At 37.8% G+C, this 24,584-nt stretch overlaps 1 protein-coding gene and 1 long non-coding RNA gene across 5 annotated transcripts; one reads left to right on the top strand and one right to left on the bottom strand.

Moving 5' to 3' along the window:
- Nucleotides 1–948: 948 nt before the first annotated feature.
- Nucleotides 949–16,355, bottom strand: LOC113077380 (protein shisa-5-like). 4 transcript variants are annotated; one of them, XM_026249788.1, is made up of 6 exons: nucleotides 16,169–16,355; nucleotides 7,638–7,800; nucleotides 4,988–5,047; nucleotides 4,192–4,319; nucleotides 1,940–2,134; nucleotides 949–1,856 (listed from the first exon to the last, which is right to left on the bottom strand). In XM_026249788.1, exons 1-6 carry the CDS (start codon nucleotides 16,227–16,229, stop codon nucleotides 1,705–1,707), a joined length of 759 nt encoding a protein of 252 aa, XP_026105573.1. In that variant the 5' UTR covers nucleotides 16,230–16,355; the 3' UTR covers nucleotides 949–1,704. The 4 variants fall into 4 exon arrangements, with proteins under 4 accessions (XP_026105573.1, XP_026105572.1, XP_026105574.1 ...); XM_026249787.1 differs by lacking the exon at nucleotides 16,169–16,355 and adding an exon at nucleotides 7,972–8,098; XM_026249789.1 differs by lacking the exon at nucleotides 16,169–16,355 and adding an exon at nucleotides 7,972–8,098 and having other exon boundaries at nucleotides 4,192–4,313.
- Nucleotides 16,356–21,182: 4,827 nt separating this feature from the next.
- LOC113077382 (uncharacterized) lies at nucleotides 21,183–21,623 on the top strand. Its single transcript, XR_003281320.1, has 3 exons — nucleotides 21,183–21,220; nucleotides 21,314–21,412; nucleotides 21,530–21,623. It is a non-coding gene; the product is annotated as an uncharacterized LOC113077382 (long non-coding RNA).
- Nucleotides 21,624–24,584: the final 2,961 nt, after the last annotated feature.

Raw genomic sequence — 24,584 nt, 5'->3', positions numbered from 1 at the left:
GCCGCTATCTTCTTTGGGAAAAAGGAAGTAGCAGCAGTAAAAAGGCCGACTCACTGTTCACTAAAGAAACCATTTCTACGTCTCCTTTTGCAAACAGTGTTTGCACTTCAGACTGGACAACGTGAGCATTGTTGTCCTGTACTGAAGTTTGAATAATACCTCTGAAGAGAGCCTGTGAGCATACTGGTGTAAGTAACCTAATTCTACAGTGCTGGAGCGGTTAGACAGGAAGTGGCACATGACGTGTTACAACTTCTGAGCAGCAGGGAAGTGCTTTGAAAATCAGCCACAGAAATGGCTTGCATCCCTTTTTCTTCAGTGCTGTCAACAGAGGTGAGGGCGGCAGAAGTAGAAAAGTGGATTAGCACAAAGTAGGGGCGTGCCATGCCTAGGTGTGTTCATCGTTAACTTCTGGGAAAAACGGCACCGGTCTAAAAAGATCAGAGCACTCATTAGATGAGGAGCACTGATCCTCACGTGTAACACACCTGCGGATTAAAGTGCTACGCGACGCTCATGCTCTTGCAGTGAGAGCAGTCTGCCTAAGCCTAAGCGTGGGCGTGGCCCAGGTGCATCCAAATCTGAATCTGTCAATGATAAATAATCATCAGTTACGCATTCTCCTCCAATCCACCTAAAAAGATCAAACACATAAGCAGATCAAAGTGCTGCAGGGAGAGTGAGCATGTCGTACCTTTTAGATGATAAGTAACAATACAAACACTAGAGATTGTTTCTTTTTATTACACCATTTTTTGAATTTACACAGTTTTTACCCAAGTACATTCAAGTGCTGCAAGTTTACCAAACATTGCATAAAAGACAGTCCAAACTACAGAGGGTTTGGACGACTATGTTGAGTTTGAAAGTATGTTGAGAACATCGTTCACACATAAAAAAACATATAACGGCAATTAAAAATATTCAGAATGTATAGCCATTAAACAAAAAGGCTGCATCTCAAAAAAGCAAAGTCACCTGAAACAGTAAAATACAATCTGAAAAGGCACTGCAAATGTTGGGACGGGGGTTTCCTAATGCTTTAATAAAGGTTGCTATAACAAAATTAATATTTTCCCTACCTTAACAGCCATTCTGTGCTTGAAAAGCGAGTTTGTGGATTTAAACTTGTTGGTACAGAATGTCAGTGGAAATTTCGTGACACTCATTGTTATTCAAATGCGGTTGCATTTATACCCTCAAAGGAAAAAAACTAGTTCACACTTTCTTTAAATAGAATCACACTTCCTGCCATTTGAAATTGAGGGAAAAAAACAAAACATTTTTATGTGGTCTACACAATGAAACTTAATATGAAAACTCAATAACAGAATTACATGAGCTGTAACTAAAGAATATTAACTAACAAAAATAATAATAGATTTAGATTAGTCTTTTTAGTATATTTAATTTTATATTGTATGTCCGTGTATACTAGAATACATAATACTGAAAGCAGAAAACACTAATATAAATCTTAAACTGCATTTTAAAAAAAAATTGTAGAAACAATTTTCACTCTTTGCTTGTAGAAAGACTGAAATGGTATTTTCACGTGAAACTTTCTATAATAATCTTTGTTCTGTTTTATTTACAATTTCAAAAAACTATGTTGAGTCTTGTATAATGCACATTCTTACTGCCTTGCGAAAGTGCGTCAAACTCCACGATCCAGCAATGACTGATTTTACAGACAGTTGTGGTTTAGTAACCGGTGTTTGGTGGCTGCATGTAGGCTGGGTTGTAAGCTGGCTGTTTCGATGTCTCTGAAAGCATAGGAGCATGAACCGGCTGGGTGGGCTGCTGCATGGGGTACATGGCCTGGCCTCCCTGAGTAGTGGGATATCCAGGATTCACTGGAAACAGTAAAAGACACTAGTTACTTTCACAGAAAAGACTACTTTATGGTCTCAGTGTATCCAGCACTAGGTGTTCTTACTGGCCACGTGATACGAGGGTGGGGGTCCTGGTGCATATGACTGTCCCTGATATGGTGCTGTCTGCATAGGCTGACCCCCGTAACCTGGTTGAGTCGGCACTGGTTGGTATTGTGGGTACTGGCCTCCCTGCATTACCGGCTGCGGCTGAATGGATTGTGTATTCACGACTGTAGTTACATGTGTTTGTACCACAGCTGTGGGAGAAAAAAAAAAACAAGACAGAAATCAATTAATAGTTCAATCTTGTTAGCCCCCTGAATCATTTATAAACCCGAGTTTGTTTCTTCATCAGAACTGTGATGAGTGGGGCTGGGCCGAGAGCCGTGGGAATGGAGCGATGCTGATTGAGTGATTGGAGATGAGGGACACCTGCTCCACTCAACGGTCTCGAGTCCCACGGAGGAGATCAGAAGGATATAAAATAGGAGCGATGACAAGGAAGGACAAGAGAAGACCAGGCCTGGGCTTTATTTTGTGTTTGGTTTTTATTTGTGCGCGGCAGTTGTCTGCGAGGGGCTGTCGCGCTGTTTTGTGTTTATTTTGTAATTAGAGTCTTTGTTTGATTGTCTGCCGGTTCCCGCCTCCTTCTTCCCGTGATGATAAGGTTTTTAAAGTATTACAAAACAGATTTGGAGAAATTTAGCATTACATCACCGATCCTCTGCAGTGAATGGGTGCCGTCAGGACGAGAGTCCAAACAGCTGATAAAAACATCACAATGATTCACAAGCAGTCTACATGATAAAAGTAGCTAATGTCTTGTGAAGCAAAAAGGCACACATTTCCAAAAAACAAATCTATCAAAACATTTTTTACTTTTAACTATCGCTTCTGGACTAAGTAAACCATAACAGCAATTTCTCCTGTGAAAAAGTCTCACATAAAAATCCACCAACATATTAGTTTAGAACGGTTTTGACTATTTTCACTTGTAAACAATGATTGGTCTGTGCAAATATCTCTCCTGATTCAGACAAGACCTCTTTTTTTGTTGTTGTTGAAGATAGCAATATTATGTATAGAGGACTAGCATTTTGGGCAAAAGTTATATTTTCATGTTATAAAGCATCTTAATGATTGATTTGTTAACCAACTTTTGGTGCTTTTGGCAGTGTGGGCAGGCGCCAAATCCTGCTGGAAAATGAAATCAGCATCTTCAAAAAGCTGGTAAGCAGAAGGAAGCATGAAGTGCTCCAATATTTCTTGGTAAACTGGTGCGGTGACTTTGGTTCCCAAAAAACACAATGGACCAACACCCGCAGAAGACATTGCACCCCAAATCATCTCAGACTGTGGAAACTTAACACTGGACTTCAAGTACTTGGGCTATGAGCTTCTCCACCCTTCCTCCAGACTCTAGGACCTTGGTTTCCAAATGAAATACAAAACTTGCTCTTATCTGAAAAGATGACTTTGGACTAATGGGCAACAGACCAGTTCTTCTTCTTCTTAGTCCAGGTAAGACATCTCTGATGTTGTCTGTGGTTCAGCAAATTCCTCGACACGTCTGTGTGTGGCGGCTCTTGATGCCTTGACCCCAGCCTCAGTCCATTCCTTGTGAAGTTCACTTAAATTATTGAATAGATTTTATTTGACAATCCTCATAAGGCTGCAGTTCTTTTGGTTGGTTGTGCATCTATTTCTTCCACAATTTTTTACTTCCACTCAACTTTCTGTTGAAATGCTTGGATACAGCACTCTGTGAACAGCCAGCTTCTTTAGCAATGAATGTGAAGGGTGTCAATGATTGTCTTCTGGACAACTGTCAGATCAGCAGTCTTCCCCCATGATTGTGTAGCCTAGTGAACCAAACTGAGAGACCATTTTGAAGCCTCAGGAAACCTTTGCAGGTGTTTTGAGTTGATTAACTTATTGGCATGTCACCATATTCTTATTTGTTGAGATAGTGAATGGGTTTTTGTTAAATGTGAGTCAAAATCATCACAATTAAAATGCACACAGACTGAAGTAGTTTGAGTCTTTGGTTATTTAATTTAATAAATAAGTTTCACAATTTGAGTAGAATTACTGAAATGAACTTTTCCACAACATTCTAATTTATTGAGATGCACCTATACTTGTGGATCATTGTGATGTTTTTATCAGCTGTTTGGAGTCTCTAGTTTGACAACACCCGTTCACTGCCAAATCTTTTCTGATCAAGAATAAACTCATCTACATCTTGAATGGCAAGTGGACAAGTACATTTTCAGTGGTTGTTCAAGTATTTCTTTAACACTAAAACACTTACGTCTGGGTTTTCTGCACATTTGATAGAAACAGCAGCAGGGGCAGCAGCAGCAGCAGCAGATGAAAAAGACGATGAGGACCACAACCCCTACTAATGTTGAACCAATGACAATACTATCGATTCTGTTGCTGGACAGATAAAGACATGAAGTAACAAGGATTAGAAAAAGCATCTAGTATATTTAATATATAATGCAATCTATAAATCGTATTTATATTAAAATATGATTATTTAACATTTCAATAAAACTGGTTTAATCAAAACACACTGGTTAGCTGGTTTGTGCTTGGATTATTAATAACATAATGTCATTATAAACATGAATATAAAATAAGGATTCAAACCAGGGCCATAATTGCAAACATTGCCACTAAAAAAAAAGAAAACATTTGTTTCTTTAAAATATTTCTTACAACAGTTTTTAACTCCTTTGATCATGCCCCATCTTGCCTGGGTCACCACGTTAACATCCTCAAAAATGTAGAAGTTGCATCATACTACTTCTCTCCTGCCTTGTCTTTAAATTGACAAAAACAAAACAGCTTTTTAAAGTGTTTGTTTTATAAGTAAAAAAGGGGTTGTACCATGCACCTGGAGTGAGTAGGGTGCTTTTTGCAAACAGCATTTAAGTAAAAAAAAAACACAACCTCTAAAGGAAATGGTGGGTAATGCAAGAAAAGGGAAGGACAGAACTTGATGCAATTCAGGAAATATTCATTTCAAGATAGGGTTTGAGATTTACATCAACGATTAGACTAAGCTCAAAAAAAAAAAAATTAGCTTGTGTTTTACTCACCCTTGATACATCTCAGGCAGTGGTGGGCTCTCAGGGACAGCAAGGTCTTCTGTGCTTCGCCTATAATAATTAAAATTGTGTAAAAAAAAATATTATTATTATTATTTAGGTATCATTTTCATTTGTGTTATGCCCACAAAATGGCCTATGATTAGTTTCGTTGAGGTTGAACTGGAATATCCTACATAAAAATAAAAAGGTCTGCGGCCTGCACATATAGACTGTAATAACTGGGCCAGCACCACAGTTAGTGCCAGAGACAATTTATAAAAGGACTTTGATGGTGATTCTCCTTTGTTCAAAGTCGTTGAATCTGATTTGTAACGAACATTAGTGACAGAATCATCAGCCAATCAAATTTTGACGTTCCATGACAGCACGCCCTCTGGGACCAGCTACATGCCAAGTGCTTCCCCCAGCTAGGGTTGTCAGGTTTTCTCGACAAAACCCACCCAATCACGTTTTCGAGGTGTCCAACTTTAAAAATCGTGTTCCAGGAGTTAAATACACGTTTTTGGCGGGGTTCTCCTGGTAAAGATCACATTCCAGGGGCTAAATATCACGTCACTGAGGTTGCTTCAACCAGCAGACAACCCGTGGCAACATTGTTAAAGTAGCCCAATTGGGCAACACTGCATTTATTTGGGAATTTCCAAGCCGGTGTCACCGGCGCCTCTACACCAAACCTTGTTGCTGATCTACCTTTTTAAAGGCGCTCTTTTGCAAACAAAAAAAATATAACTGAAGGATAAACTACTAGCACCGAGCACAAGAAGTTATTTGTCCATGTTTATTTTTTTTTAATACAAGTAAAGGAACATTGAATGACAGACGCACTGACTTTGTTTGCAAGTGACAAGTAAGTGCTTCATTATTTGAAGAGTATTGATTCATGCACATTTTTATGGAGGTGTACATGGTGGTTGATAATACCAATGTCTTTTTAGGCAAGTCGTGCCACTTGGCCGCCATATTGGCAACGCCTCCAGGCAGCTATTTCAGACTAACAAGACCAGGCTCCTATCTAAATGAATGGGCAGAGAGTCAGAACTGCACTTTCATTGGTCACCCGGACGTAAAAACTGTATGTATAGAAACTTTTACTTTTACCACGCATGCGAAAGGGTTCCCGACACCAACTTCATTTACGTCTCTATCCAGAATGCCGGTGCCTTTACTTAGAATGTAAGGTAACATATTTTTGGTCGATATAAAATGCTTTAACTGGTAGTCCGGTGCCTTTGCGTTGTTATCACCCTCTTCTATGTGGATTCCATCTGATCTTGCACACACCACAATTCGCTGCAACTGTGCGCATGTGTCAGTGGAACCAGACGATAGGCTTAAATGTTTCCCGGCTTGACTGTTCAAAGCAGATGATTGGCTTTCCAGCGGGAGGAGCGGGACATGTGCATACAACCGCCATCTTTGCCATTACAGGTTTTCCTTATATAGTTGTATGGAGGATTGAGGAAGTAGCATGTCTCTTATAAATTGGCTCTGATAATACTGTGGTGGGGTGTGTGGATGTCCAGCATTTGTACAGTTCTGCTGCTGTGAGCGTGTCGTCATTTTAGAGTGACGTGACTGTTCATAGCGAATCGTGTATTGGTGGATTACTTTTGCTGATCTATGTAGGGAATTTAACCCACCCCCATCTAGTCTACTGTTGAAATTGTTGATCAGCTGTCATTGTCGTTGAGAGCCAGTGTGCGGCATAATACGCAAATTATATAGTTATTAGTGATGCGCGGGTCATCTCATAATCGAGAGCACTTTATTTGCGGGGCGGGTTGGGGTGGGTCACTATAAACAACATTTTTAAAAATCCATTTATGAAGCGGGACCCGCGGGTTGGAAAGAAGGCCGACCGGTGCATTACTAATGGATATGTATGATAGATGTGTAATGGTATGTAGTTTACAGTTGTTTACTAAAGGCCCTGGCTAAAACCCCACGGCACACTACTGACCCTAGGTGTATATGTCTTTCTTCATTCAGACGAATCCAGTCAAAGTTATTTTAAATAAATAATCCTGGCTGTAGTCAGCAGGTTTTGCAGTTGAACAGTCTTCAAACATTCATAATAAAACGTACCACACACGGCTCCGGGGGATGAATAAAGGCCCCCTGGAGCGAATCCATGTGTTTTTGTAAGAAAAATATCTATATTTAAAAAGTAATAAACACAATTTTGGCTTGACTTGTGGAGTGTTCAACTGCAACGCGCGCTGACTACAACATTATAGTTTGGAATAGCCAGGATAGTTTTTATATAACTCCATATATATAACACAATATAATGACTGGATTTGTCTGAAAGAAGAAAGTCATCTACACCTAGGATGCTTCGAGGGTGGATAAAACATAAGCTAGTTTTCATTTTTGGGTAAACTAACCCTTTTACACAATACTGTAAATTTCTTGATTGTACCATGATTCAGTTCACAGAATTATCAGTAGTTCACAGCTATGGATGATGAGGGATTTTACAGCATTAACTGACCCAAACATATATGTGTGTGTGTGTGTGTGTCATTTTTGAACATTCAAACCACCTTGGTTTGGAATTACGTGAGGGTGTATAAAAAGTAACTTTTGGGTCTCACGGACAATTGTATTAAGAAAGAAAAGGCTTGAAAATCCTTACATAGTGCACATATCTTGCTCATGTTCGGATAACCTCAAATATTCAGAGGAGCAGCAGTATCTGAGATCGCAGCTTCCACAGCAGTGTGTCCCAAACCAGCAGCTAGACGAAGGCTTGTACACGTTATCGCCGGTGAAGTAGCTCTCACAGTCATCTCCAGAGCCTAAAAGAACAGTAGAAAGTAGAAATCAAGAGAACGGACATTATAATATGAACATCGTTTAAAAAGTACCGATAAATCAAGTGCTGTATAAATTATTTTTCTACTTGGCGCCATCGGTAAACCGCCCAAACGCATGTTTAAAGTGTTTATTTGATTTTGTAATAAACTTACCGTCTGTTACCGTGAATAAACCCGCAGACAGTAGCAGGAGAACCGCTGAGGCGGACGCCATCGCCTTCTCTTGACGCTTACAGTGTTACCAGATCAGCTCGTGGGCTTCTAATGAACTAGTTGTAGTTTTTTTTTCTGTAAATCAACGTCACGCAAACAACTGTTGAGAAACGAAAGCGGAAGAAAGGAGAATAAGTACCGTTTGGATTGAAACTATGTAAATCTAAACATTACAATCAGATTCTGTTCGTGATTTGCTCGAAAAATATATCAAATATTTTTAAAAACATGTTTTATATTATATATTAGTTTTTATGAAATGGATTTAGGTAGTCTGAATTTGGAGCGCTATAAGTTTATACACTCTTAAAAATTAAGGTTACAAAAGGGGATTCTCTTAGCAATGCTAGAGAAGAACCATTTTGGGTTCCCCAAAGAACCTTTTAGACAATATTTAGAGAACACCTTCCTCCAATAAGAAGCTTTTGTGGGTTGCACTTTATTTTACAGTACGTGTACTTCCTTGTACTTATAGTGCACTTACAGTGTATTTATCTAAGACAGTTCTGGTAATACAAGGTAACTACATGGGGTAGGGTTAGGTTTAGGGGTAGGTTCAGGGTTAGTACCTAGTTATTACATAGTTATTGTAATTACGATAATAAGTACATGGTATGTACATGGGGAACAGGACTATAAAATAAAGTGCTACCCTTTTGTGTGATGGAAAGGTTCTATGTATGTTATACGTTCTTTGTGGAACCATTAACGCCAGTGAAGAACCTTTATCTTTAAGAGTATTTCCTAAATATTCAATAAAAATAGTCTTTAAGATGTTGCAAGGTTGTTTTCTCACACGGAGACCAGTTCAGTTTAAGATTTCTGCTATTTATTCACCGAAGTCTGAAGTTGGATTTGTTTTATAGAATAATGTCCAAAAACTACAAAAAATTGTGCAGAGGATTGTTTTCACAGTTAGATAAGATGCATTAACTTTTGACCATTAAACAATGTTGTTTAAGATGCCATTTATTGACCATTAAACAAAAAGCCATACAACAAAAGGTGTCAAAACACTGAGAGCAAATCTGGTTAAAATGAAGAGAAACAGACAAACAGCGGGTCATGACTGGAGTAAAAATAAATTCAGAAAGCAAGTTTAAGCAAAATTGAAGCAACAATACTTTTAATCTCAACACAATCTTTTCAGAGTCTTTAGAAGAAGCGGGGGAATGTGAAACCCCCACAATCCAGAGTTGATAAGTGGCCATGTGTGTATGTGTGTGTGTGTGTGTGTGTGCTCTACCACTGAGCCACAGGAACACTTTAAAGTGGCACCTTGTTGCTGTCTTTCTTGTCGAAGACGGAGCGCACATACATAAAGATGGGTCGGATAGACTTAGCAATAGTTCAAACAAAATGGAAATTCTGTCATCATTTACTAACTCATGTTTTTCAAAACTTTTTTGTTACTAATAATTTGTCAGTTATTTAAATTCTGTACAAGACACCGGTTATTAAATTTTTCTGACTGATGTTTGGAGAAGTCTGGCATGCATCATCAGAGAGAAGTAATTTTCACCAGAAGGTCCCGGTATGAGATTTTTATTAAATATTGAATCTGAAACATTCAATGATATGAAATAATTGGTATCATCATTATCCTCCGATCCACCTAAAAAGATCACACCTCTCGTAAACGAGTGGTGCCGATCCTCTCGTGTAAAACACACCGGCAGATCAAAGTGCAGATTCACTAAGCATACCATAAAAGACAGTCCAAACCAGGCACGTGTACACTTAGACATCAAATGGGATTTCAGCACCTCTCCCTTTATGTTCCTTGAGAAAGTGCCTTTTTTTTTTTTTACATGTGTGCGTGTTTCTGTTTGAGCAAAATTTTCCCTGTCGAAATAGTTTTGTCTTGCTAACATTGATGACTTATGAGAGAACTACCATGTTACTTAAAGGGTTAGTTCACCCAAAAATCTAAATTATGTCATTAACAACTCACCCTCATGTTGTTCCAAACCCGTGAGGCGTCGGTTTATCTATGGAACACAGTTTAAGATATTTTAGATTTAGTCCGAGAGCTCTCAGTCCCTCCATTGAAACTGTGTGTACGGTCTACTGTCCATGTCCAGAAAGGTAAGAAAAACATCATCAAAGTAGTCCATGTGACATCAGAGGGTCAGTTAGAATTTTCTGAAGCATCGAAAATACATTTTGGTCCAAAAATAACAAAAACTAAGACTTTATTCAGCATTGTCTTCTCTTCCGTGTCTGTGTGAGAGAGAGTTCAAAACAAAGCAGTTTGTGATATCCGGTTCACGAACGAATCATTCGATGTAACCAGATCTTTTTGAACCAGTTCACCAAATCGAACTGAATCATTTTAAACGGTTCGCGTCTCCAATACGCAATAATCCACAAATGACTTAAGCTGTTAACTTTTTTAATGTGGCTGACACTCCCTCTGAGTTCAAACAAACCAATATCTTGGAGTAATTCAGTAGGGAGTCAAGCCAGATAATGAACGAAAGATTTACTGTTTCACGAGTCAAGAACCGTTTCTGTCAGACGCGTCCGATTCGAGAACCGAGGAGCTGATGATACTGCGCATGTGTGATTCAGCGTGAAGCAGACCGACACACAGAGCGTCTGAACCGAACTGATTCTTTTGGTGATTGATTCTGAACTGATTCTGTGCTAGTGTTATGAGCGCGGCTAAACCGAAGGCTTGAATCAAGGGCAATCATCGCAAATGATGACATTACGTCGAGGGCAAAAGAACCGGTGAACCATTTTCTTCAACCGGTTTATTGAATCGAACTGTCCGAAAGAACTACTGGTGATCCGAACACCGATGCAACCGGTTCTTGACTCGTGAAAGAGTCAGTCTATTGTTCGTTATCTGGCTCGGCTCTGTGTTCATCTTCAGTTCTCTCTTCACATCAGTTCAGTCAGGGTACTGTTTGAGTACATGAATTACTCCGGGATATTGGTTTGTTTCAACTCAGAGGGAGTGTCAGTCATATTAAACAAGTTAACAGCTTAACTCATTGTGGATTAATGCGTATTGGAGACGCAAAACATTTAAAACGATTCAGTTTGATTTGGTGAACTGGTTCAAAAAGAACCGGTTACATCGAATAATTCGTTCGCAAACGAATGATATGATAAACTGCTTTGATTTAAACTCTCTCTCACAACAGACACGGAAGAGAAGACAATGCTGAATAAAGTCGTAGTTTTTTCTATTTTTGGACCAAAATGTATTTTTGATGCTTCAAAAAATTCTAACTGACCCTCTGATGCCACATGGACTACTTTGATGATGTTTTTCTTACCTTTCTGGACATGGACAGTATACCATACACACAGCTTCAATGGAGGGACTGAGAGCTCTCGGACTAAATCTAAAATATCTTAAACTGTGTTCTGAAGATGAAACGAGGTCTTACGGGTTTGGAACGACATGAGGGTGAGTTATTAATGACATTAATGATTTTTGGGTGAACTAACCCTTTAACTAAAGCAATCAGAAGTCTAGTATTTACACCAGTGTGAGTTCTTTCACTGCATGATTCAGTTTATTTTAATGCATTTAAAATTATCCGAAAATTCAAGAAATGGGGGCAGACATGTATATATTTATTTCATTTCATATAATCAATCAGCATCAAGCAAATATAATATTGGTTTTCACAGCAGTTCAGTATTAAGACACTTGCGTTAAATGTGGTTGCATTTAGATGTAAAACTTGTTGACACTTTCTTTAAAAAGAATCACACGTCCTGACATTTGAAATGTAGGGAAAATAGTGTATAGTTTAATAATTAATACTGAATGCAGAAAACACTAATAAAAAACAAAAACGCATGAAAAAAAAATGTCATTCAGTGCTTGCAGAAAGATTGAAATAGTATTTTCATGTAAACATTTCTAAAAAAAATTTTTTTTATATTTACAATTCCAAAATGCATTTTTCCAGCGTGTCACAAAGCGAAAACTAAACTGAAAGAAACTGAAAGTAATAAAATGAAAAATTAAAAACTGAAATAAACCCTGACCTTAGCACATCAAATAGTCTTGTATAATGCACATTCTTACTGCCTTGCGAAAGGGCGTCAAACTCCACAATCCAGCAATGACTGATTTGACAGACAGTTGTGGTTTAGTAACCGGTGTTTGGTGGCTACATGTAGGCTGGGTTGTAAGCTGGTTGTTTCGATGTCTCTGAAAGCATAGGAGCAGCACCCGGCTGGGTGGGCTGCTGCATGGGGTACATGGCCTGGCCTCCCTGAGTAGTGGGATATCCAGGACCCGCTGGAAACAGTAAAAGACACTAGTTACTTTCACAGAAAAGACTACTTTATGGTCTCAGTCTATCCAGCATTAGGTGTTCTTACTGGCCACGTGATACGAGGGTGGGGGTCCTGGTGCATATGACTGTCCCTGATATGGTGCTGTCTGCATAGGCTGACCCCCGTAACCTGCTTGAGTCGGCACTGGTTGGTATTGTGGGTACTGGCCTCCCTGCATTACCGGCTGCTGCTGAATGGATTGTGTATTCACGACTGTAGTTACATGTGTTTGTACCGCAGCTGTGGAAAAAAAAAACAAGACAGAAATCAATTAATAATTACATTTTGTTAGCTCCCTGAATTATTTATAAACCCCATTAATGGAACAGGAACAGATTTTGGCTCACATTTAACAGAAACCCACCAATTCATTATCTCAACAAATTAGAATACTTCATAAGTTCATAAGACCAATAAAAAAAACATTTTTTGTGAATTGTTGGCCTTCTGGAAAGTATGATCATTTACTGTACATGTACTCAATACTTGGTAGCGGCTCCTTTTGCTTTAATTACTGCCTCAATTCGGCGTGGCATAGAGGTGATCAGTTTGTTGCACTGCTAAGGTGGTATTGAAGCCCAGGTTTCTTTGAATCCTGCTGGAAAAAGCTGGTGAGCAGAAGGAAGCATGAAGTGCTCCAATATTTCTTGGTAAATGGGTGCAGTGACTTTGGTTTTCAAAAAACACAATGGACCAACACCAGCAGATGACACTGCAACCCAAATCATCATAGACTGTGGAAACTTAACACTGGACTTGGGCTATTAGCTTCTCCACCCTTCCTTCAGACCTTGGTTTCCAAATGAAATACAAAACGTGCTCTTATCTGAAAAGAGGACTTTGGACTAATGGGCAACAGACCAGTTCTTCTTCTCTTTAGAACAGGTAAGACATCTCTGACGTTGTCTGTGGTTCATCAAATTCCTCGACACGTCTGTGTGTGGCGGCTCTTGATGCCTTGACCCCAGTCTCAGTCCATTCCTTGTGAAGTTCACTCAAATTCTTGAATGAATTTTGCTTGACAATCCTCATAAGGCTGCGGTTCTCTCGGTTGGTTGTGCATCTTTTTCTTCCACAATTTTTACTTCCACTCAACTTTCTGCTAACATGCTTGGATACAGCACTCTGTGAACAGCCAGCTTCTTTAGCAATGAATGTTTGTGTCTTACCCTCCTTGTGAAGGGTGTCAATGATTGTCTTCTGGACAACTGTCAGATCAGCAGTCTTCCCCATGATTGTGTAGCCTAGTGAACCAAACTGAGAGACCATTTTGAAGCCTCAGGAAACCTTTGCAGGTGTTTTGAGTTGATTAGCTGATTTGCATTTCACCATATTCTAATTGGTTGAGAATTGGTGGGTTTTTGTTAAATGTGAGTCAAAATCATCACAGTTAAAAGAACCAAAGACGTAGACTACTTCAGTCTGTGTGCACTGAATTTATTTAATACACAAGTTCCACAATTTGAACATTTGAAAATAAATGAACTTTTTCACAACATTCTAATTCATTGAGATGCACCTATACTTGTGGATCATTGTGATGTTTTTATCAGCTGTTTGGACTCATTTTGATGGCACCCATTCACTGCAGAGGACTCAATGGTGAGCCAGTGATAAAATGAAACATTTCTCCAAATCTTTTCTGATCAAGAAACAAACTCATCTACATCTTGAATGGCCTGAGGACAAGTACATTTTCAGTTTTTGTTCAAGTATTTCTTTAACACTTAAACACTTACGTCTTGGTTTTCTGCACATTTGATAGATACAGCAGCAGGGGCAGCAGCAGCAGGTGATTAACAAGATGATGAAGACCACAACCCCTACTATTGATAAACCAATGGCAATACCACTGTTTCTGCTGTAAGACAGATAAAAAACATGAAGTAACAAGCATTAGAAAAAACATCTTCAAGAAAATTTTATCTGTAATTTAATCTATAAATTTTATTTATATAATTTGTTTTAATTAATTTAATGAAACCACTCCGAATTATTAAAAACATAATATCATTATAAACAGTAATATCAAATCAGGATTCAAACCAGGGCCATAATTGCAAACATTTCCACTTAAAAAAATAGAAAACATTTGTTTGTATAAAATATTTCGGTAGCACTTTATTTTATAGTCCTGTTCTTCATCTACATATTATGTACTTTTTATAGTAATTGCAATAACTATGTAACAACTAGGTCCTAACCCTGAACCTACCCCTAAACCTAATCCTACCCCATGTAGTAACCTTGTTTAACCAGAACTTTCTTAGATAAATACACTGTAAGTACACTATAAGTACATGTTAGTACATGTACTGTAAAATAAAGTGCAACCAATATTTCTTACAACAGTTTTTACCTACTTTGATCATGCCCCATCTTGCCTGGGTCACCACGTTAACGCCTTAAATGTAGAAGTTGCATCATACTACTTCTCTACTGCCTTTTTTTTCAATTGACGTGAACAAAACAGCTTTTTAAAGTGTTTGTTCTATAAGTAATACAGTTGCTGTTAAAAGCGTAACACGCACCTTACAGGGAGTAGGGTGCTTTATGCAAACTGCATTTCAGTAAAAATACCACAACCTCTAAAGGAAATGGTGGGTAATGCAAGAAAAGGGAAGGACAGAACCTGATGCAATGCTGAAAACGCAAGTAAATTTGAAGATAGGTTTGAAATTAACATCAATGATTAGACTAAGATCAAAAAATTATATTAAAGGGTTAGTTCACCCAAATATTTAAATTAGTTTGTGTTTTACTCACCCTTGAAGCATCCTATGTGTATATGACTTTCTTCTTTCAGACGTTATTTTAAAAATTATCCTGGCTATTCCAAGCTATATCGTTGTAGTCAGTGGGTGTTGCAGTTTAACACTCCACTAGTCTTCAAATAAAGCTTGCACATTCATCATAAAACGTAACGTTTTTGTAAGAAAAATATCCATATTTCAAAAGTAATAAACACTTTTCTCTTGCCTTGTGGACTGTTAAACTGCAACACCTGCTGACTACAATGATATAGCTTGGAATAGCCAGGATAGTTTTTAATATAACTCTGACTGGATTCATCTGAAAGAAGAAAGTCATTTACACCTAGGATTCACAAGGGTGAGTAAAACACAAGATCATTTTCTTTTTTGGGGGTGAACTAACCCCTTAACAAAATATACACAACACATTTAACTGTAAATTTCTTGATTGTACCATGATTCAGTTCACATAATTATCAGTAGATCACAGCTATGGATGATGAGGGATATTAAACCATTAACTAACCTAAATCTATCTCTCTCTCTCTCTCTCTGTCTCTCTCTCTCTCTCTCTCTCTCTCTCTCTCTCTCTCTCTCTCTCTCTCTCTCTATATATATATATATATATATATATATATATGTGTGTGTGTGTCATTTTGAAGATTCAAACCATTTTGGGTCTAACGGACAATTGTATTAAGTAATAAAATCCTTACATAGTGCACATATCTTGCTCATGTTCGGATAACCTCAAAGATTCAATCGGGCAGCAGTATCTGTCATCGCAGCTTCCACAGCAGTGCTGCCAAAACCCGCAGCTAATCGAAGACCTGTACACGTTATCGCTGGTGTAGTAGCTCTTACAGTCCTCTCCAAAACCTAAGAGAACAGTAGAAATGCGACACATTTCATAGTGTGATCACATGATAATTTCAAGTGAACGGACTTTATAACTTGAACATCGTTTAAAAAGTACCGATAAATCAAGTGTATGAATGATTTTTGTACTTGGCGCGATCGGTAAACCGCCCAAACGCATGTTTAAAGTGTTTCTTTGAATTTCGTAATAAACTTACCGTCTGTTACCGTGAATAAACCCGCAGACAGGAGCAGGAGAACCGCTGAGGTGAACGCCATCGTGCTGCTCTTCCTCTTCAACTAACTTCTCTTGACGCTCACAGTGTTACCAGATCAGCTCGTGGGCGTCTGAAGAATCCGTTTTAGTTTTTTTCCTATTTTTCTGTAATCAACGTCAAGCAAACACTGGGGAGAAACGAAAGCGAAAGAACAAGAAGAAGAAAATTTAAAAAAAAGTATTAAATATGTAAATCTGAACAATACAGTCAGGATTTGTTCGTTATTTGTATAAAATGTATAAAATATTATTTTTTATATACATTTATTTTTTTTTAAATTGATTTAGGTAGTCTGGATTTGCAGCTCTGGAAGTTGATACATTCTTAAAAAATCTTAAAAAGGGGTTTTTCTTAGCAATACCACAGAAGAACAATTTTGAGTTCCCCAAAGAACTTTTTAGTGAATATTTAGAGAACACCTTCCTCCACTATAAAGAAGCTTTTGTGTGATGTAAAGGTTCTATGTATGTTATAAGTAATTTGTGGAACCATTAATGCCAGTGAAGAACCTTTATCTTTAAGAGTATGTCCAAAATATAGCCTACAATTAAAAAAACGTACATGATCTGATCTTCATATGCAGCATGACTGAAGGAAGCAGGAAACTGACCTGCTGGAAAATAAAAACTAGTACTAGATTTAGCAATAGTTCAAACAAAATGCCAATTCTTTCATCATTTACTCACGCTCGTGTTCCAACCCTGTATGAGTTTATTTCTTCTGTTAAAGCTGCAGTAGGTAACTTTTGCAAAAATGTATTTTTTTTCTTATTTGTTAAACCTGTCATTATGTCCTGACAGTAGAATATGAGACAGATAATCTGTGAAAAAATCAAGCTCCTCTGGCTCCTCCCAGTGGTCCTATTGCCATTTGCAGAAATACACTGCTCCCTGTAAGAATCAACCAGAGCATCGGTCCATAACTTTTTTTGTGTTCAAAATTTACAAAATGTATATAATAAGCGAGTGCTGTTTATGTGCGTCTTTTTTCTCAACAGATTTTTGAAACCCCAATAGCCAAATGAGCATTTCATTGTCCAGTTTTTATGCCTTCAAGTTGACATTTCTGCAGTGCTGCATACTTCTCATAGGCATTTCCTAATTTTGGACTTTTCGGTAGCTACGTTTACATGGACACTACTTATCCGATCGTAATAAGACTAGAAGCACAGTCAGAATAAAAAAAAGTCACATGTAAACACATCAATCAGATTGAATTGGCCAGATCCGACTTAAATTTTGATCAGATTTTAAGGGGTGGTTTATTCCTTTTGTAATCTGAGCGAGAGGACATGTAAACACTTGGGGTGCTTCTTACACAGGTGTATCCTATGCGGAAGTCTTTTATCGACTTAACTTGACGCACGTATAAATTCTCCTTCCCCTTCACATCTGTTGTAATAATTTTTATTTATACTTTACCTTTTCACTTCGAATAAACCATGCATGTCATATATTTCAAACAGGGCATCTTGCTTTATTAATATTTATCATGAATTTCTTAATTAACAAACGTTAACAACATAAGGGCAGATCCCTTTAATCACAGCTGATGACACTTTGAAGCTGAACCTTACATTGAACCTTACATTTGATTAAAAGGTTTTTGTCTTTATGCTCAACTAAAGTGAAATAATGAGTATATTTCCACTTTGAGAAACTTGTGTTGCTCAAGCCTTGACTCGCCAAGACTGCCGCACATACTTGAATAAATGGAAACACGCCCACATTCGTGTTTACAGTGGTTGGCATCCACCAATCCTACAGTGCATCACTGCTGCAAACAGGTTAGACTGCCAATCAGTCAAAATTCATTAATTTAAAAAAAAAGCAATGGAAAATGCACCTAATGGTAACGGTAACGGAGTTAATTTATTTAAAAATTAATGCGTTACAGTATTAGTTATTGTCAAAAGTAACTGCGTTACTGTAACGCGTTGCTAATAATGCGTTACTGCCCAACACTGGACAACACTAAAAGGGTTCATTGGGGTTCTATATAGAATCATAGGGTTCTTTACTCAACTCCAAAAAACCTTTTATTCTAAAAAGGTTCTATAATGACAAGAAAGAACCCTTTTGGCTCAAAGGTTCTTTAGGCTATTATTCATTCATAAATTACATTATTCTGCAACATTTTGTATTTGTAATTAAATTATTGTTTGTAGTAACTAAATATCACATTTTAATCATGCTGATTTTTGGAGAAAAACCGAAATGGCACTCTTCGTGTGATATTGATTAACTACATAAAATGATATAAATATATAGGTAAATTTTCTAACCCCCATGTCTTGAATTTTGTGATCATTCACATGCATTCATAAATGCATTTGAATACACCAAATAATGCAGTGAAAGAAAGCACTCAAAATGCACACGCGCCATGCGCACTAGAATGACTTCATCATGTAACTTTAGATTAGCCTAGAATAGATGCTTGCACTTTTTTAGGCACGATTTGTTTAGTTTTTGAATATACTTGATACTGTTAAAAGGCACATCATTCAAACAAAAAATATGAGTTCACATATCACATCTAAACACGCGTGGAAAACGTTATTAGAACTAACTACTAAATTAGTTAAAAATGCCTATCCATATGATTTGCGATCCCTAAACTGACTCAAATGATTCACGCTCCGATCTCCCAAACTGACTCAAATGATTCGCGAACCCGATTTGAACCAAGGCAAAGAGTATAGAAGTAACAAGAGGCGAAACTCCATTGCAGTTTTGACAACAATCGCTAGATGGCGCTGCTATCGCGCTGCCGCCATTTTGGACTGAACCAACGGCTTTACCGTTGGCAGAACTACCGTAAGGCAAGTAGGGTGACCACCTGTCCCGAAATTTGAAGCTTTGTCCCGCGTCCCGCAAGTCATAAGCAGTGTCCCGCATTTTAATTTCGTCTTCGTCATTTTATTTAATCGTCCTTTAAATTACATTTCTACAATAAAAAAAATGTTAATAAGAAAACACGTACTGAACATGCGCAGCGCAGCCGTTATTATTGGTTCTAGCGGCTAGCCAGAGCAGGAAAATAAACACCGAGAAAAAAAAAACCCACTCCTGGTGAAAGTGAACTACAGCTACACCTGCCAGGAGTTCTAATGACACATAATGAATGAGAAGGCCCTACTCTAAGCTGCCAGATCAGACAAAAAATATAAATTCAAGATGCACTGAATCTGGTAAGAACGCATTTAATCTTTCTAGTCTTTCCTAATGGAATTTAAATGCTTATTTGGAAATGTGCTTTGTAGCGATTGGATTATTATTTTCACTTAATTATTTGGATTGAATACACACGTTCTGTTAACGTGCTGTTAACGTGCTATTTATGTTGATATTTATTTTACTGATATTACTATTAAATATTATTAGTGACGTTCACAGCGCCGGTCAGCACCGTCATTAACATTTTTATAAACCCTTTTAGCAATTTAAAACATGTTAACATCACTGCAAAAAGAGATATCTAATAAAAAAAATCAATATTTATTCACCTAGTATAATAATAGTAATTTCTCTGCCTCGTGTCCCGCATTGTCCCGCAAAATCAGGTCTGCTGACCTGCAACAGAGCAATAGCCAGGTGGTCACCCTAAAGGCAAGGCAAGGCAAGTTTATTTATATAGCACATTTCGTACACAATGGTAAATCAAAGTGCTTTACATAAAAGAAAGTAAAATAATCATGAAGAAAAACAATAACAAAAATAAAACAAGCAATTTTAAAACTTTTAAAATGATTAAAACATTTAAAAACAGTTAGAAAATGATTTTACATAAAAAAAAATAAACAGTGAAAATATAGTGCAATCAATTCGGACATTGCACAGTGCTCATTCAATAAATGCACCGCTAAACAGATGAGTTTTGAGTCTAGATTTAAATGTGACTATAGTGTTTTAACACATCTGATCGCTTTTGAAATGGGACCGGTATCATTCAATTCTATGACAGCTGTGTTGCGTTCAGTCCAAGATGGCGGAGCTGCAGCTCTGCGCATGGGTGCGTTTGTTGCTATGGAACGTTCTATTGAGTTTCGCCTCTTGTTACTTCTATACTCTTTGACCTTGAACTCCCGAACTGACTCAAATGATTCGCGAACCCGCTTTGAACTCCCTAACTGACTCAAATGACTCGCGAACCCGCTCCGAACTCTCAAAATGATTCAAATGATCCGCGAAGCCGCTCCGACCTGACTCAAATGATTCGCGAGCCCGCGTTGAACTGCCGAACAGACTCAAATGATTCGCGAACCCGCTTTGAACTCCCGAACTGATTCAAATGATTCGCGAACCCGCACCGAACTCTCAAAATGATACAAATGATCCACGAAGCCGCTCTGACTCAAATGATTCACGCTCCGACCTCCCAAACGGACTCAAATGATTCGCGAACCCGCTCCGAACTCCGGAACTGACCCATTCGCGATCCCGCTCCGAACTCTGATTCAAATGATTCGCGATTCCCAAACTGACTCAAATGATTCGCGATATCCCGCTCCGAGCGCCCGAACAGACTCAAATGATTCGCGAACCCGCTCCGAACTCCCAAACTGACTCAAATGATTCGCGATCCCCAAACTGACTCAAATGATTCGCGGTCCCGCTCCGAGCTCCCGAACAGACTGAAATGATTCGCGATCCCCAAACTGACTCAAATGATTCGCGAACCCGCTCCGAACTCCTGAAATGAGTATAATTATTCAAGCTCCGAACGCTGTGTTCGCGAATCATATGGATTGGCATTTTAACATAATCAGGTGAGCAGATCACTCTCTCACTATTTGATTGCTCTAGTCTTTATCCACTCATCATCATCATCCACCAATCAGAACACATGAGAACTATTTGACCACAGCTGCTGTGCTTCAAAAGCTCTTGCAGCAGCTCAACAATGGTTTTCTCTGAGGTGGTCGGATCACATCAGATTGTGGTTAATCTTGCAGATCATGACTTCTACTCTTCCTCTCCCTGCAGTTTGGTAATATAAAGATTCCTTCTTGAACTCCCACCTCTTCTGTGGGTTTTATTGTTCTGGTTCTGTATTGTTTACTGCTCATTTTCAATCTCCAAGGTGAACGTTACGAGATGGCTACACTGAGGGAAAGAGTGAGAAGTTCAGTCAAGACAGTGCTCACTTTTCATAGTGAATCAGACACCTACGAGACCAAAGGTAGAAATTGCATCATTCACACTCATGTGTTTTGTTACTAATAATTTGTTGGTTATTTAGATTCTGTACAAGACAAGACAAGACTGTTATTTAATTTTTTTATTGTTTCTTTATTAGTTCACCAGTAGGGGGCCCCATATACATTCAAGTGCTACAAATTCTCCAAACATACCATAAAAGACAGTCCAAACCAGGCACGTGTTCACTTACAGTAGACATCAAATGGGATCTTTTTTTTTTTTTTACATGTGTGCGTGTTTCTGTTTGTGCAAAATTGTCCCTGTCAAAATAGTTTTGTCTTGCTAACATCCATGACTTATGAGAGAACTACCATGTTGCTTAACTATTTATATATATATATATATATATATATATATATATATATATATATATATATATATACAGTATTGTTCAAAATAATAGCAGTACAATGTGACTAACCAGAATAATCAAGGTTTTTAGTATATTTTTTATTGCTACGTGGCAAACAAGTTACCAGTAGGTTCAGTAGATTGTCAGAAAACAAACAAGACCCAGCATTCATGATATGCACGCTCTTAAGGCTGTGCAATTGGGCAATTAGTTGAAAGGGGTGTGTTCAAAAAAATAGCAGTGTCTACCTTTGACTGTACAAACTCAAAACTATTTTGTACAAACATTTTTTTTTTCTGGGATTTAGCAATCCTGTGAATCACTAAACTAATATTTAGTTGTATGACCACAGTTTTTTAAAACTGCTTGACATCTGTGTGGCATGGAGTCAACCAACTTGTGGCACCTCTCAGCTGTTATTCCACTCCATGATTCTTTAACAACATTCCACAATTCATTCACATTTCTTGGTTTTGCTTCAGAAACAGCATTTTTGATATCACCCCACAAGTTCTCAATTGGATTAAGGTCTGGAGATTGGGCTGGCCACTCCATAACATTAATTTTGTTGGTTTGGAACCAAGACTTTGCCCGTTTACTAGTGTGTTTTGGGTCATTGTCTTGTTGAAACAACCATTTCAAGGGCATGTCCTCTTCAGCATAGGGCAACATGACCTCTTCAAGTATTTTAACATATGCAAACTGATCCATGATCCCTGGTATGCGATAAATAGGCCCAACACCATAGTAGGAGAAACATGCCCATATCATGATGCTTGCACCTCCATGCTTCACTGTCTTCACTGTGTACTGTGGCTTGAATTCAGAGTTTGGGGGTCGTCTCACAAACTGCCTGTGGCCCTTGGACCCAAAAAGAACAATTTTACTCTCATCAGTCCACAAAATGTTCCTCCATTTCTCTTTAGGCCAGTTGATGTGTTCTTTGGCAAATTGTAACCTCTTCTGCACATGCCTTTTTTTTAACAGAGGGACTTTGCGGGGGATTCTTGAAAATAGATTAGCTTCACACAGACGTCTTCTAACTGTCACAGTACTTACAGGTAACTCCAGACTGTCTTTGATCATCCTGGAGGTGATCATTGGCTGAGCCTTTGCCATTCTGGTTATTCTTCTATCCATTTTGATGGTTGTCTTCCGTTTTCTTCCACGTCTCTCTGGTTTTGCTCTCCATTTTAAGGCATTGGAGATCATTTTAGCTGAACAGCCTATCATTTTTTGCACCTCTTTATAGGTTTTCCCCTCTCTAATCAACTTTTTAATCAAAGTACGCTGTTCTTCTGAACAATGTCTTGAACGACCCATTTTCCTCAGCTTTCAAATGCATGTTCAACAAGTGTTGGCTTCATCCTTAAATAGGGGCCACCTGATTCACACCTGTTTCTTCACAAAATTGATGACCTCAGTGATTGAATGCCACACTGCTATTTTTTTGAACACATCCCTTTCAACTAATTCAACTAATTGCCCAATTGCACAGCCTTAAGAGCGTGCATATCATGAATGAATATCATATGTGTCCTTCACGTTGCACAAGGCTTAATTTCTTTTTTTTATTTTTTTTTATTAACCATATAAATTAATTAAACAATTTAACTATGTGACATTATAATATAAAACCAATATTAAAAACATCCCTGTTATTGCACAATGCTACCTTTTTGTGTGTTTTATAATAATTGTACAACTTTTAATTTATGCAATAATATAAATCCATTAAACGATAACACCATTTGATCTAAAGGTATCAAACCAGCTGTAAAATATTCAGAATATTATTCCCTATAATGTACAATACCCTATAATGCACAATATTTTTCTAATATGCCTTTATTGTTTTTATATACAATATTGAATCCATATTTTTCATGTTAATTAAACCATATCCACTTTAATTAGATTCTGACTCCGTTTGAGATAAATGTATCAAACCAACTGTAAAATATTCCAAATATTATTATAAACGTTTTGATCATAAATTACTGACTGTACAATACTGGACAATGATGTAATCTGCAGAATTTACACTTCAGTTGTGATACTACAGTGTGCAGTGTGCATACATTGAGTGCAGGTGTTTTTATATCACTTTATTACTGAAAGACACCGACTTCAGGACTTCAGAAAAAATAGATGGCATTTTAATTCAATCTTGTATGTAATGTCTGATAAAGCAGGATTTTGTGTGTGTGTGTGGAGCTGTTCCCGGCGAAACCTTGATCTGTACCACTCCAACAGCGACTCATGCTGGCAGACAATGAGTTTGCATCGGTTTTTATACATTGCCGCCTGAGACTGTACTATGGTATAAATTCAACTGTATAACAGTTTCACTGCAGTTTTTGTTATTATGATAGAATTAAATAAAAATACATATGCATAATACATATCTGTACATAGTAAATGCATGCAAGCATGTTCTAGTACTCCCCAAAATAGTATAATATTGTGTAATAATATAATTATAAGCCTGAATATATATTGTCTAATACATAAATGTAAATCTGAATATATAGTTACAAGTCTGAATGTATAAATGCATATTTGAATATAAATGTATAAATTTGAACATAGAAATCAAATCAAATCTGAACATATAAATATAAATTAAAGTGCTGACAGGAGAGTGAGCATGCAGGACCTGTTATGCCACGTTTGCATCGAAATTACCCGGAATAATTGTACCAGGAACATTTTTATCCCCAGACCTGTTGCTTTCTGCGTTTCCACCACGGTGTAAAGTACCAGGAAGATTAGGCAAATAGACTGGTGACGTAGGTCT

Source organism: Carassius auratus, unplaced genomic scaffold, assembly GCF_003368295.1.
Source record: "Carassius auratus strain Wakin unplaced genomic scaffold, ASM336829v1 scaf_tig00022462, whole genome shotgun sequence".
Classification (NCBI taxonomy): domain Eukaryota; kingdom Metazoa; phylum Chordata; class Actinopteri; order Cypriniformes; family Cyprinidae; genus Carassius; species Carassius auratus.
Note: the sequence above shows the minus strand (reverse complement) of the source record. Positions and strands in the feature narration are given on the sequence as shown.